This window comes from Chiloscyllium plagiosum, unplaced genomic scaffold (assembly GCF_037043375.1).
Source record: "Chiloscyllium plagiosum isolate Xiang-an unplaced genomic scaffold, Cpla_swu_hap1 HiC_scaffold_12, whole genome shotgun sequence".
NCBI lineage: Eukaryota > Metazoa > Chordata > Chondrichthyes > Orectolobiformes > Hemiscylliidae > Chiloscyllium > Chiloscyllium plagiosum.
In genome coordinates, this window is record NW_028270150.1 from 22,835,439 (window position 1) to 22,850,215 (window position 14,777).

The 14,777-nt window shown below is 44.7% G+C and overlaps 1 protein-coding gene across 5 annotated transcripts in view; it reads left to right on the forward strand.

The window, feature by feature from the left end:
- The window catches only part of LOC122555394 (cell adhesion molecule DSCAM), a 706,376-nt gene that overhangs the window by 592,139 nt on the left and 99,460 nt on the right, over nucleotides 1-14,777 (forward strand). For all 5 annotated transcript variants that reach the window (XM_087992496.1, XM_043701363.2, XM_087992497.1 and 2 more), the window contains one exon: nucleotides 1,463-1,596. In XM_087992496.1, the coding sequence (XP_087848622.1) occupies nucleotides 1,463-1,596 (134 nt within the window). The remainder of the gene's footprint in view (nucleotides 1-1,462; nucleotides 1,597-14,777) is intronic.

Here is a 14,777-nt window from a genome sequence, read left to right on the forward strand (position 1 = left end):
AGGAAAATTAAAACCCCGTGTTATCTAAATGCACCTAAATAAGGTCAATGGAATCTGTTTAGCTTTATTTACAGCTAAACTAAGATACACAGTGCAGGGTAATCTCTACTAGAGTGCTTCAGTACAGAGAGCCTGTGGTCATGTGAAAACAGATTCTGATGAAGAGACACTGGACTCTGCTTTCTTCCCACAGATGCTGTTAAACCTGCTGAGTTTCACCAGCAATTTCTGTTTTTGTTTCAGATCTTCAGCATCCGCAGTTCTTTGTTTTAGTCTAGTCACATGAGAAGATGTGGGCGGCATGGTGGCACAGTGGTTAGTACTGCTGCCTCACAGCGCCAGAGACCCGGGTTCAGTTCCCGCCTCAGGCGACTGACTGTGTGGAGTTTGCATGTTCTCCCCGTGTCTGCATGGGTTTCCTCTGGGTGCTCCGGTTTCCTCCCACAGTCCAAAGATGTGCAGGTCAGGTGAATTGGCCATGCTAAATTGCCCGTAGTGTTAGGTAAGGGGCAAATGAACCTAAAGCAAATGCTTTTCACTTACCTAAACATCCAGACAAGCAGACATTAGATTCCTCCGGGTGGGTTGCGCTTCGGCGGGTCGGTGTGGACTTGTTGGGCCGAAGGGCCTGTTTCCACACTGTAAAGTAATCTAATCTAAATCTAAATCCTATTAAATATGGGTTCATGGCTCATTTGTATGTTGTGCTTATTAGGCATTCCAAAGGCATTATCAGAAAGCTACTCATGTCCTATTCTTGTCTTTGCTGACTGGCATTGGCTCCCAGTTATGACAGCACTTTCCATTTAAATTTCTCATCCTCGCCTGCAGGGGGCAGCGCACCCCATTGGTGGTCTTCGTGATTTTACAAATCTCTAAAATTAATCAGTAGAACATTGAGAGGATGATAAACTGGGTGTGTTGTCTGAAAGTTCCATACAACAAGGTACTGTGCTAGAAATATTAGAGTTGACCTCAGTAAGAAACTGAACTCTACCTATTTTGCAACATTGACATGAAGAAAATGTTCCAAATCAGTTAAAATGGATGACAAAAGAGCAAGAAGGTCATAATCTTTATGAAAGACCTACTTATCTAGGCCTTCATGCTGTCGGACTGAAAAAGTCCGACCTGCTAGGATAGTGAAAGGATTAATGGGTAGAAGTGGAGGAGATGCTACCACTTGAATGGTATTTCAGAACCAATAAATGCAATTGGGAATTCAGAATAAGTATCTTTATGCAGGGAGAGCTGAGAATGTGGTACTGGCTATCACTGGATATAGTTGTGTTGAATAGTACAGATCCATTGAAGAGAAGCCACATAAAGACCAGAAGGTGTAAGGCCAGGTTAAGTGATGAGGAGGAAGTCTCACAAGGAATGTACACATTGGCACCAAGGCGTGGGGTTGAATGGCCTGTATCTATGAGTTCTTTGCAATAATTTTTATTTTTTATTTTAGTTCCAGGTCCCCCAGGCGGAGTGAAAGCAGCTGCAGCCTCTGCTACGATTGTGGTTGTCTCCTGGCTTGCCCCTCTGAAGATGAATGGCATCATTTGGAAGTACACCATATTTTGCTCTCATCCATATCCAACAGTAAGGAATAGTTCATTGTTGATTTCAGACACCATCCCATTCAAATTGACTTGTTCCATTATTTTTAAGGTGTGGATGGTGAGTGAGTGTGTGAGAGAAAGCCTAGCCTGTAGAAGTCACTGAGGTCAGTCAGTACGGGCTAACCTGTAATAACCCTCACCGTACAAATTGGGGACAGGAGTAGGCCATTTAGCCCCTTGAGCTTGCCCTGCCAGTCTGTAAGATTATGATTGTTCTGCTGGTGTTTTGAATTCCATGTTCCTATCTGCTCTCAATAACCTTTGACTCCCTTGTCTCACAAGAATCTATCTTCCTCTGCCTCAATAATATTCAATGGCTGTACCTCCTCTACCTTTGGAGACAGAGTTCAACCCTCATCTCTTTGTGAAAATAGCAACTCATCATTTTTGAACAGTGTCTATGGGGAGAGAGAGAGATAGAAAGAGAGACCTCAAAGTTGTAAACTGTCGAAGCAAGCCTCAAGGTCTTTCTCTCCACAGCTGCTGCCAGACCTGCTGTGTTTCTCCAGCATTTGTTTCACATTTCTAGCATCGAGAGTATATTTTGCCCCATTTTGAACCTACCAAAGGGGGAAGTATCTGTTCCAACATCCACCATATCAAGACCATCTTATGTATGTGGTCACACCTCACTCTTCTAAACTCCAATGGAAACCAGCACAGTCTGTCCAACTTTTAAAGAGGCCAAAACTGCGCACAGGATTTGAGATTGGTCTGATCAATGGCCTTTGTAATGGAAGCATAACATCCTTAACTTGTATGTCCTATTCCTCTCTTAATAATAGATAACATTCTCTTAGAGATCTTAATTACTTGCTGCACCTGTAAATCCAGTCCATACTTGTGTACTCATATACCTCATTCCCTCTACAACTCAGAATTCTGCAGTCATTTAAATATTAATCTGTTTTTTTTTCTTCTTCCTTCCAAAATGAACTATTTCATATTTTCCTACATTTTACTCCATTTGCTATATCTTTGTCCACCCACTTAAGCTCTCTATATCCCTTTGTAGCCTCCCTATATGTTGTTTACAACTTGCTATCCTACCAATCTCTCTGTCCACGACATTTATATGTATTGCAAACAGTTCAGGTTCCAGCATGCGCCCCTGTGGTAAATCAATAATTGCATCTCAGGAGCCAGAAAATGTCATATTTATGAAGAGTCAGTTTCTGGTCAGTGAGCCAAAATGAGATAAAGGTTGGTTTTCCAGAGGAGTAACTTGTAGAGATTTAAACAGGATTCCACTTTTAAATGGAGTGCGGTCACCTCAGAATCACAGGCCAGTTTTGGTTTACTGCTGAGTGAGTTTTGAATTGAAAATATGTGAATGTGGGTCGGTGGGAAATGGCCAGGTCGGGATGGAATTGATTCCTTCTTAAAATTCTAACCATGCCACGTTTGACATACTAACGAGACACTGCAACCAGCAGCTAATCCAAATGAACAACCTTTATTATCATGTACATGCAAATGAATACAGTGATATGTTTGCAATGTCACCTCTCAGCACCATCTTAAATCCATGGTACCGAGGTACAGACACTTTAAGTGTTGATACAGAGTAAAAACAACATAGGTTAGCATGGGTGTTTAAAAAGTCCTGAAAGATAATAAAAGTGACAATAAAGCAGTTAGGTTCCTCTCCAACACGAGTCCATTCCCACCAGCAACAGAACATGAGAGCACACCGCCTCTATGTGCCAGCCTCTGTCCAGGACTGGCCCATTCCGCCGGTCTTCCAGTTCCAATCCGCTCCACTGCCACTCCAGGAATCAGCCTGTGCTGGCTCCTCCACCACTGCAGGACCCGCCGGTGGACTCAACCCACACTGGCTCCATCATGGGACTGAACCCACACTCGCTCCACCGTGGGACTCAACCCACACTCGGTCCATTGTGGGACTCAACCCACACTGGCTCCATCGTGGACTCAACCCACACTGGCTCCATCGTGGACTCAACCCACACTGGCTCCATCATGGACTCAACCCACACTCGCTGCATCGTGGGACTTGGCCCATACTCGCTCAATCGTGAGGCGCAGCCCGTACTCGCTCCATCGTAGGACTTGGCCCATACTCGCTCCATCGTGGGACTCAACCCACACTCGCTCCATCGTGGGACTCAGCCCATACTCGCTCCATCGTGAGGCGCAGCCCGGACTCGCTCCATCGTGGGACTTGGCCCATACTGGCTCCATCGTGGGACTCAACCCACACTGGCTCCATCGTGGGACTCAACCCACACTCGCTGCATCGTGGGACTCATCCTACACTCGCTGCATCGTGGGACTCGGCCCATACTCGCTCCATCGTGGGACTCGGCCCATACTCGCTCCATCGTGAGGCGCAGCCCATACTCGCTCCATCATGGGACTCAGCCCATACTCACTTCATCGTAGGACTCAACCCACACTCGCTCCACCGTGGGACTCAACCCACACTCGGTCCATTGTGGGACTCAACCCACACTCGGTCCATTGTGGGACTCAACCCACACTGGCTCCATCGTGGACTCAACCCACACTCGCTGCATTGTGGGACTCGGCCCATACTCGCTCCATCATCGGACTTGGTCCATACTCGCTCCATCGTGAGGCGCAGCCCGTACTCGCTCCATCGTGGGACTTGGCCCATACTCGCTCCATCTTGGGACTTGGTCCGTGCTCGCTCCATCGTGGTACTCGGCCTGTACTCGCTCCATCGTGGGACTCGACCCGTACTCGCTCCATCGTGGGATTCGGTTCGTGCTCGCTCCATCGTGGGACTCGGCCCATACTTGCTCCATCGTGGGACTCGGTTCGTGCTCGCTCCATCGTGGGACTCGGCACATACTTGCTCCATCGTGGGACTCGGTTCGTGCTCGCTCCATCGTGGGACTCGGCACATACTTGCTCCATCGTGGGACTCGGCCCACACTCGCTCCATCGTGGGACTCGGCCCATACTCGCTCCATCGTGGGACTCGGCCCATACTCGCTCCATCGTGAGGCGCAGCCCGTACACGCTCCATCGTGAGGCGCAGCCCGTACACGCTCCATCGTGGAACTCGGCCCATACTCGCTTCATCGTAGGACTCAACCCACACTCGCTCCACCGTGGGACTCAACCCACACTCGCTCCATCGTGGGACTCGGCCCATACTCGCTCCATCGTGAGGCGCAGCCCGTACTCGCTCCATCGTGGAACTCGGCCCATACTCGCTCCATCGTGAGGCGCAGCCCGTACTCGCTCCATCGTGGGACTCGGCCCATACTCGCTTCATTGTAGGACTCAACCCACACTCGCTCCATCATGGGACTCAACCCACACTCGCTCCATCGTGGGACTCGGCCCATACTCGCTCCATTGTGGGACTCGGCCCATACTCGCTCCATCGTGGGACTCGGCCCATACTCGCTCCATCGTGAGGCGCAGCCCGTACTCACTCCATCGTGGGACTCGGCCCATACTCGCTCCATCGTGGGACTCGGCCCATACTCGCTCCATCGTGAGGCGCAGCCCGTACTCGCTCCATCGTGGGACTCGGCCTGTACTCGCTCCATCGTGGGACTCGGCCTGTACTCGCTCCATCGTGGGACTCGGTCCATGCTTGCTCCATCGTGGGACTCGGCCCATACTTGCTCCATCGTGGGACTCGGTCCGTGCTCGCTCCATCGTGGGACTCAACCCACACTCGTTCCACCGTGGGACTCAACCCACACCCGGTCCATTGTGGGACTCAACCCACACTGGCTCCATTGTGGGACTCAACCCATACTCGCTCCATCGTGGGACTCGGCCCATACTCGCTCCATCGTGAGGCGCAGCCCGTACTCGCTCCATCGTGGGACTTGGCCCATACTCGCTCCATCGTGAGGCGCAGCCCGTACACGCTCCATCGTGGGACTCGGTCCATACTCGCTTCATTGTAGGACTCAACCCACACTCGCTCCATCATGGGACTTGGCCCACACTCGCTCCATCGTGAGGCGCAGCCCATACTCGCTCCATCGTGGGACTCGGTCCGTGCTCGCTCTACCGAGTGCCTCGATGGTTTGAGGAATGCCAATCAGATGTTCCCTATAGTATGATACATTAAAGTGATTGCCAGCTCATTTGCATTCATGCCTATCTGAACAAATACATTAAGTAAAGCAAGTAAATCAGTAAATGTATTGATCAGAAATCTCTTCAGTCCATGTACTTCAGAAATTTTGAATTTGAGTGCTCAAAGTGACTTACTCTCATTCGTTGTTTAGCTGATATTGCAGATACATCAATGTTTTATGTTTCCAATGCCAGTTTTACCATGCTGCCAAATCTCCTTTGAGTCCCTGTGCCCTCCAAAATGCAGCAAAATTGCCCAGAAAGGAACTATTTTAACAGACTTGATGCTTGCATATTGCAAGAGTTAATGCTGAATTGATTTTAAATCCATTATAAAGGGCATCTCTAACAAGTGGTCACCTCACAATCAGAGTCCAGTGTTATTTTCCTGCTTATTTAGCTTCAAATTGAAAGCAGGAATCATCTGCATCTGGGAAATTGGTACATTTCTATTGGTAAAATATATGATATAAATCCATCAGAATACAAAATAACAAACTGTATGTTCAATTTTGATTGATACAACATAGTATGATACAGCTGTAGTATGTTTTGGAACACTTGCACAAAAGCTTGTGTCCTTTGTGACCATACTATGGCTTTAAGAGATGTGTTTGTCCTGGTTTCTTCTCAAGGGGGATTAGGGGAGAAGTGCCAAGCAGTCCATGAGAAGATAAACAAATTGTGAGGTCTTGGGATTTTTTAAAAATTTGTAACAATAGAAGCAGCCTGGCTGGGTGTGGCCAGCTGTCAGAGACCAGGATTTCTAGTTTGCTTTTTTTTAGTTTTTTTTAGGTTTTGCTTTAAGCAGTTGTTGTTGGAGTCTTGGCAGGGTTGGCAGCTGCAGTAAAGGTCTCCAGGCTGCTACTTTCTCTGGGTTTCCACTTGATGTTTTTTTTCTCTCCCTGCTGCTAGATTGAAGGTGAGACAATCTGTTTCTGACATTATCTTTTTGTCAAGGGGTGGTATTAATGGGATGTTACTATATTGGAACAGTTGATTAGTAATAGTTACTGTATCTATTAAGTTTTCCAACAAAGTTAAATTATTTTAAGTTCTTCTTTCTTTTGTTTTACTTTAACTGTTATGATAAATGGTCTTTTACTGAATGCAGAGTAGTTTGACCAATTTCATTGTATCTGGAACACAGCACTTTACATTTACCTATAAAATAAGAAAAGCTAAGGTCTAGTCTATCTTCTTAAACTATCTTGATGGGATCTGGCCTGGTCCATAATATCTTGACATCTTCTTGGACACAATGAGTTTAGTTCCTTGGTTGCCATTTTGCTCAGTGAAGGAAAAAATGAGGACTGCAGATGCTGGAGATCAGAGTCAACCAGATTTTGACCTTATCCATCCATCTCCTTCCAAACCTCAAACTCTACAATCTGGAAGGACAAGTACATTAAATACACAAGAACACCACCACCTGCAATGTCCTCTCCAAACCGTTCGCCATTCCAACTTGGAAATATATCATGGTTCCTTCATTATTGTTAGGTCAAAATCCTGGAATTCCTTCCCTACCAGCATTGTGATTCTATCGACAGCACACCGTCTGCAGCAAGAAGGCAGCTCACCACCACCTTCTCCAGAACAATGGTCAGTAACAGGCACACCCACTTCCTGTTAATGAATGAGAAAGAAACACTTGTCTGACTTTTATAATGAAGTCAGTCTAAAGTGGACAGTGAATTTATTTTATGGAGCTAAGCAGAATCTATTCCAGCTCAGGAAATGTTACTGTTTGGTGTGTTGACAGTTCTCTGACATGCGGTGTTCGGAGTTGGGAGAACTATGACTGTACCATCTGCTGATGGCACGTATTACGAGTGTGTGATAGGTTTACACAAGCTCTTTCCTTGTGACAGTTCACAAACAATTTTGTAATCTGGAGAAGTGGACACAAGCACAAGAGAAGAACACAGGTTTCTGTGGATAGGAGCGCTGAGATGTTTAATAGGTTGTTGTTACCATGAAGGATCACTGGAGTGGGTTTCTCGCCCTGTAACCTGAAGCATTGTTGGAAAATGCACCCTCACTGGTCACAGCAGCCCCTTATCTGCACCCCTGTCCCCACATGATCAGTCACTGAGCAGCCCCTACATCCAGCTCCCCCTTATTAGTCTCGGCACTGTGCCCACATTGCATGAAAGAGATTTTTAAAAAGTTCCATGTGATCTCTGATGTGCAAGGGTTCACAGTTCATCCCTTTGGATCACAGGCTTTTGGCAGCACGGTGGCTCAGTTGTTAGCACTGCTGCCCCACAGCACTAGGGACCCAGGTTAAATTCCACCCTCAGCTGATCCTCTGTGTAAAGTTTGCACATTCTCCCCGTGTCTGTGTGGGTTTCCTCTGGATGCTCCCATTTCCTCCCACAGTCCAAAGATGTGCAGATTAGGGTAGATTGGCCATGCTAAATGGCCCATAATGTCCAGGGATGTGCAAGCTTGATGGGTTAGCCATTCAAAATGTCAGGCCGTAGGGTAGGGGGTAGGATGCTCTTTGAAGGGTCGGTGTGTACTCGATGGGCTGAATGGCCTACTTCCACAGTGTAGGGATTCAATGATTCTAACCTAGGCCATCTCCTCTGTTGTCACCACTGCTGCCTCAGAGGAAGGGTCGATTGTGACCCCAAAAGTGTCTCAAGAGGGTCGGGACACCTCAATTCAGGAACTCTGACATAGACAGAGAATTCTAGACTGATGAAGGAAAGAAGGAAGACATTTATCCTCAGTGTCTTATTAAACAAGGTTGACTGTAAATTGCTGTTAATACAGAAACAACAGCTTCAATTAAAATCACATTGAAGAAGGAATGGAAAAGTAACGTAATGATTCAAAGAATGTAGGAAGGAACAAATGATCATGGAATTCACTGCAACACATATCAGATGAACTGAATAACCAATTTCTGTTTTGTTAAGTCTGTTTAGTATCATAAATATATCTGTATCTTTTGATTTGCTATTGTCCTACCATTATCAAAACAAAGAGAGAAAACAGTCTCTTTTCCTTCTTCCTCCACCGTGCTGTCACCAGTAACATTTGCTTTCCATTATCACGTTGATGCTTCAGTTGCATTTTGTGCAAAAATATCCCAATTGTGTTCCCTTCCCAGACCAGAAAACGAGCAGACTGTCTGACGTAACCACTGTGCAAAAGCTCCCAGCACTATGCTGTCTGAACAGCAGAGGGTGCTGGATCCTCTCAAAACAGAGCTACCATGACAATCTTTCACTGTCTCAGGTTAACTGCCCATCTACCATTTCCCAGTTTTGATTTTTAACACCAAATCGAGATGGAAAGAGCAGGGGTTGGAGTGGGGTACCCTCCAGAGATGTAAATTGAGAGGGCATTCAGTATTGTGAAGAAGAAACCTTAGAGCAGAAAGGTTCATGCACGTGTTCAGTTAGTTTGTCTACCCATCCGAGCCCAGCCTGCATCGGAAGAAAGGGTTCAAGTGGAAATTGTTAAGAAGGGAAATAAACAGAATGTTAGAACAAGATGGCGGTTTTGTGAGGCCTGATGTTTGGTCGTATTCTTGTGTGGATTCTTCAAGTATTAATACATGCTCAGCCAGATTTTTCAGTAATTGTGTTTATTGTTCTATTGTACATGATGGTACAGCTAAGAGCAATATAGACCAAGCTGTGCAGGTACAACTGCTTAGTATAGTTCAGACATATGCGTCCAGAGATCACAGTCACATTTGTACTTAGATACACCTCAAAGTCCATCAATGTAATTTTCAAACCCTATCACTGCATCTCCCCCCCCCCGCCCCCGCAAGTACTTTACAAATTTTCAGAAGTACTTCTATAATATTAATAGTTAAAATGTTTAATTAAGTCATTTCCATTAACAATGAATCTATGTCTAACCCCATCACCTCCCCCGCAGTCTACTTTTTTTAATAGACTTGAATTATGAATTGCAAATTTCTCGGAACTGCTCATTCGAAGTTGCAAAACAGGACAGTGGTGAGAAGGCTGTTCTAGAACTGAGTTTTCATTGAGCTGTAATAAAAAGACCAGACTGAGGAATAACGTTACAAAGTTCACAGGACAGAAAGGCCAAGCAGCTAGGGGGCAGCATCACGGTGAAGGCAAATGAAGGCCCATCAATGGGGACCACTTCCACTGGTTACTTCTATTGCTTCCAATGTACTGTCCAGTGAAGAGAAGGGCTGGCAATGAAGATCTACTGAATAATGAAGCTTCACCTTTGATGAAGAGCCAAGCTGTGACACCAGCAGAGGACTCCAGGAATCAGTACGAGGACCCCAGCTATATATGGCAATAACCTAGAAGAAGGACCTAAGTGTAATACCTCACAATTTGCAAGTATCACAAAGCTAGGTAGAAAGGTGATCTATGAGGAGGATGCAGCGATGCTTCAGTGTGACTTGGACAGGGTGAGTGAGTGAGTAAATGCATGGCAGAGGCAGTATAATGTAGATAAATATGAGGTTATTCAGTTTAGTATCACAGATAGGAAGGCAGATCATTATTTGAAGGACTATAAATTGAGAGAAGGGAATGCTTGGTGAGACCTGGGTGTCCCCATGCATCTCACTGAAAGTAAATGTGCAGGTGCAGCAGGCAGTAAGGAAGGCAGACTGGGATGTCTTGCTGCAGTTACACATGACATTGGTGAGACCACACCTGGAATATTGTGTGCAATTTTAGTCTCCTTATCTGAGGTTGTTCGTGCTATAGAGGGAGCGCAGCAAAAGTTACCAAATTCATTCCTTGAGTTGTACAACTGACATATGAGGAGATGTTGTGTCAGTTAGGATTGTATTCAATGAAGTTTAGCAGGATGAGGGAGGACCTCATAGAAACCTACATAATTCTATCAGGACTAAACAGTTTGGATACAGGAAGGATATTCCTGATGGTGGGCGAGTCTAGAACCAGGGGATCACAGTTTAAGGTTTAGAGATAAAACTGTTAGTAGTGAGATGAGAAGATATTTCTTCAACCAGAATGGTGACCCAGTGAATTTACTACCACAGAAAGTGATTGAGACCAAAGTATTGTGTTTTGAAGAAGCAGGTAGAAAACACTCTTGCGGCTAAAGGAATCAAGGGATATGGGGGTAGGACAGGATTGGGGTTTTGAGTTGGATGATCAGCCATGATCATATTGAATGGCAGAGTAGACTCAAGGGATCAAATGGCCTTCTCCAGCTTCTATCGTCTATGTTTCTATTACCATTTGATTGCAATAACAAAACAACAACTTGGTGAGAATCTTGGACTATATTTTTGATCCAAGGTGAAGACATGAGTGAACCATGGGGAAGACACTAGAGTATAAATTGACTCCTTCCAGGAACTTACTCAAGAGCTATGAGCAGTCATTAAAATTCTCCTTTGATGTTGCTGCTTTTACTGGAAGAATCAGTCAGGACCGCTGGGACGGCATCTGGTGCTGTCTCAAAATATTCTCAAAGGGAAGATGAGATCAGAGGAACTGCAGCATTGCCTACTGTCGCTCCTGACAGTGTTTCTGGATCACTAGATAAAGGCAAGCAATATTCTGGATCTCGTGCAAAAGTGGAACATGTTTCCCATACTTCTGAACTGCTGAAGAACTTTTATCCACTGCAGAGATTCCTGTTCCTTATACTCTTGGGGAAATAAAACTTATCAGATTCTTTCTGCATGCATCCAAATTAAGTAGCATCATGAACACCCCTTAAAACCCGAAATACTGCAACTTTGCTCACTTGTTTGATACATAGTACTCCCTTGCTCACAGTGTGGGACAAACTGGTTGAACTGATTTCACTTTGACTCCAGGCAAAGTGATTTGCTCTGTCTGATCTGACTGAGCATCATGATATGCTCCATCAAGAACTATAGAGTCAGGTACCACAAGGTCTACTTCTGGAAACAATGAAATACTAGGCCTCATAGTAATATATTCTCAGGGGGTCACCATTCACAGCAGAAGTCCCAGCTGCTGACTCGCTCTTAACGCCACAGTATTTATTCAGCTGGTCAAGTTCAGTTTCAGGTCAACGGTAAATTTTGTATCAATGGATACTGATGATACCGTGATCGTAATACCATTGAATGTTAAGTTCGATGGTTGGCTCTGTCATGTTGGAAATGCTTAGATTCAAATGTGTGTCACCTGAACAGTTCTCTGGGGCTTCGAACCACTAACACAGTGACAATGCCACTGTGCCACTTTGCCGACCAATATATGGTCACAGAGTTAGGTTTTAAAGTATATCTTCAAATGAGAAGAGGAAGGTGAAGATGCTTAGGAAAATATAGGGTCTAGGCAGCTGAAGAAATATATGTGAAACAACTTTTTAAAAAAATGAGGCAATGGCGAACCCATAAGAACACGGAATGATGGGTGAATGGGATTTGATGTGAGCCTTTTTATCGTAACAGCAGAGTTTTGAAAAAGCTCAAGTTACAGAGGATTCAAAGTTCGAATTTCTCATTGTAACCTGTTCTACAAAATGACTGATGAGTTACTGACTAGTCACTGAGAAGCTGAATTCTTCACAGCAAGGCCTTCACCAGAGCTCAATTGTCAACCAATCAGGGCTCTCTTATCATTGGTTTCCCCATGAATTAGCACTCTTTCAAATTGTCCTGGTGAGTACGAGATGAAAAGCTTTAACAAACATGTGATTTTTAATCCATATATGTATTAATACCTTAAGGACCCAGACAAGAACATGAACAAACATGGTGACCATCTCCAATTCGGTCAGAAGAGGTTGATCGTCTTTCCTCTTCCCCAGCAATTTCTGTTTTTGTTTGTGTTGAAAACAGAGTTAGTGAGAGAGTAAAATTCAAACCTCAATGCAGTACTTTGGTGGTGTGAGGGAGGCAGTGGTGAAGCAGTAATGTCACTGCTGATTTGGTAGTATGTACCATAATCTGTGCTAGACCACTTGAGGGAGGATAGTGGAGTGATGATGTGATATGTGTTGAAGGAGTTGGTTAGTGAATGCAGTTCTTAAATTACCAGGCTCAATGATTTCATTTCAACACGTCTAATGGCGGAAACTATCACTGATGTGTTCCATTTAAATAATGAAGGGAGAATGAAAGCACTTACCAACGCTGACCCATGCTCCCAACATATATAAATGACGACAAACAGAAAGTGGACTTGCAATCCAGAATCCTGTTAATGTTCTGGGGAAATAGGTTTGAATCCCACCACAGTGGATGGTGAAACTTGAATTCAGCAAACCTCAAGAATTAAAAGTTAGCCAATGCCAACTGTGTGAGCACTATTGGTTGTTGTAAAGAAAATCCATCTGGTTTCATAAATGTTGTTTAGGAAAGCTGCCTTTCTTATCTGGCCCCTTAGGGCACCAGACCCACAGCAATATGGTCGATTCTCAATGAGGGATGGGCAATAAATGCTGACCAAGTCAGCGATGCCCTAATCCTGTGAACAATTTTAAAAGGTTTGCCACTTTATCCTGATCTGATGATTAGACACCAGTCTTTAGAGATATATTTTTGCTGTTGATTATCAACTTACTTGTTTTGCTGCTGGCTATTGCCACTTGTTCTTATTTGTCAGAGTTTTCTCCTTTACTCTACGTGCATGATTGGAGTATTGTACAAAGATCTGAATTTACTTCACAATGTTGGATCATGATCAAGAATGATTTCATATGATCTGATCAGATTCCATATTCTAGACACTTTTGCTGGTGTTCAAATATTTGTAGCTGTGTTTCTGATTTGCACTGTATGCCTAATGCATAATTCTGGCAGCTGTTTTCTGGTCATATATCTCTTCTGTATCTTTCACCTCCATCATTAAGAAATACATCATATGTCTTGGAAATAGTTAAACAGTTTACTTCTAGGCAAGGTCAAACTTTTTTAAAATTCATTTGTGGGACTTGAGCGTCGCTGGCTGGCCAGCATTGATAGCCTATCCCTATTTGCCCTTGAGAATGTTATGGTGAGCTGCCTTCTTGAATCACTTGCTGTGGGTTGACCCACATTGCCATTAGGGAGGGAATCCCAGGACTTTGACCGGATGATAATGAAGGAACGGCAGTATATTTCCAAGTCAGCGTGGTGAGTGGCTTGAAGGGAAACTTGCAGGTGGTGGTGTTCCAATAAACCTGCTGCTCTTGTCCTTCCAGGTGGAAGTGGTTGTGGATTTGGACCATGCTGTCAAAGGATCTTTGGTGAATTTCTACAGTTCATTTTGTAGATCGTACACACTGCTGCTACTGTGTGCCAGTGGTGGAGGGATTGAATAATTGTAGGTGTGGTGCCAAATCAAGCGGGTTGCTTTGCCCTAGATGGTGTCAAGCTCCTTGAGTGTTGGTGGAGGTGCACCCATCCAGGCAAGTGGGGAGTAGTCTATCACAATCCTGACTTGGGCTTGTTGTGTTTTAGAGTGTGTCTGATTGGTGATGGTCACTGTCTGGCATTTGTGTGGCGCGAATGTTACTTGCCACCTGTTGGCCTAAGCCTGGATATTGTCCAGATCCTGTTGCATTTGAGCACGAACTGCTTCAGTATCTGAGGAGTCGCGAATGGTGCTGAACATTGTACAATCATCAGCGAACATCCCCAATTCTGACCTTATATCAGTTGATAATAATTGGTTTGACAGTTGATAATAATTGCTTTGTTTGTATGCTCTGCTAAACCATTTGAGGGAGGATAGTGGGGTGATAATATAATATGGGTCACTCCCTATTTAGCACACATGGCTTGAAGTGGTTTCTGAACAAACTGCAGTTTATTCTCAGACAATAATCTTTCTGCTATGCCAAATAAACTGAAAATAGCAGTGATGACTGCACTCATTATGTTGTTAAATCATTGAACAATGGGAAATTTGGAAAAGTAATCCATCACCAAGATGTAAACATACCTCTTCATTATGAATAGATCTGCTGTTTAATTCATCTAAGAAGTGGAATGAACATCATGTGGATGCAGAGACTCCCTGGCGATTGGCGTTAACATGTTTGGCAAGTCTCACATGCATTCATGAGACAATGAATAACCTCTTCAAGGCAGGCATCCTTGCAAGAGGATTCGCAGTA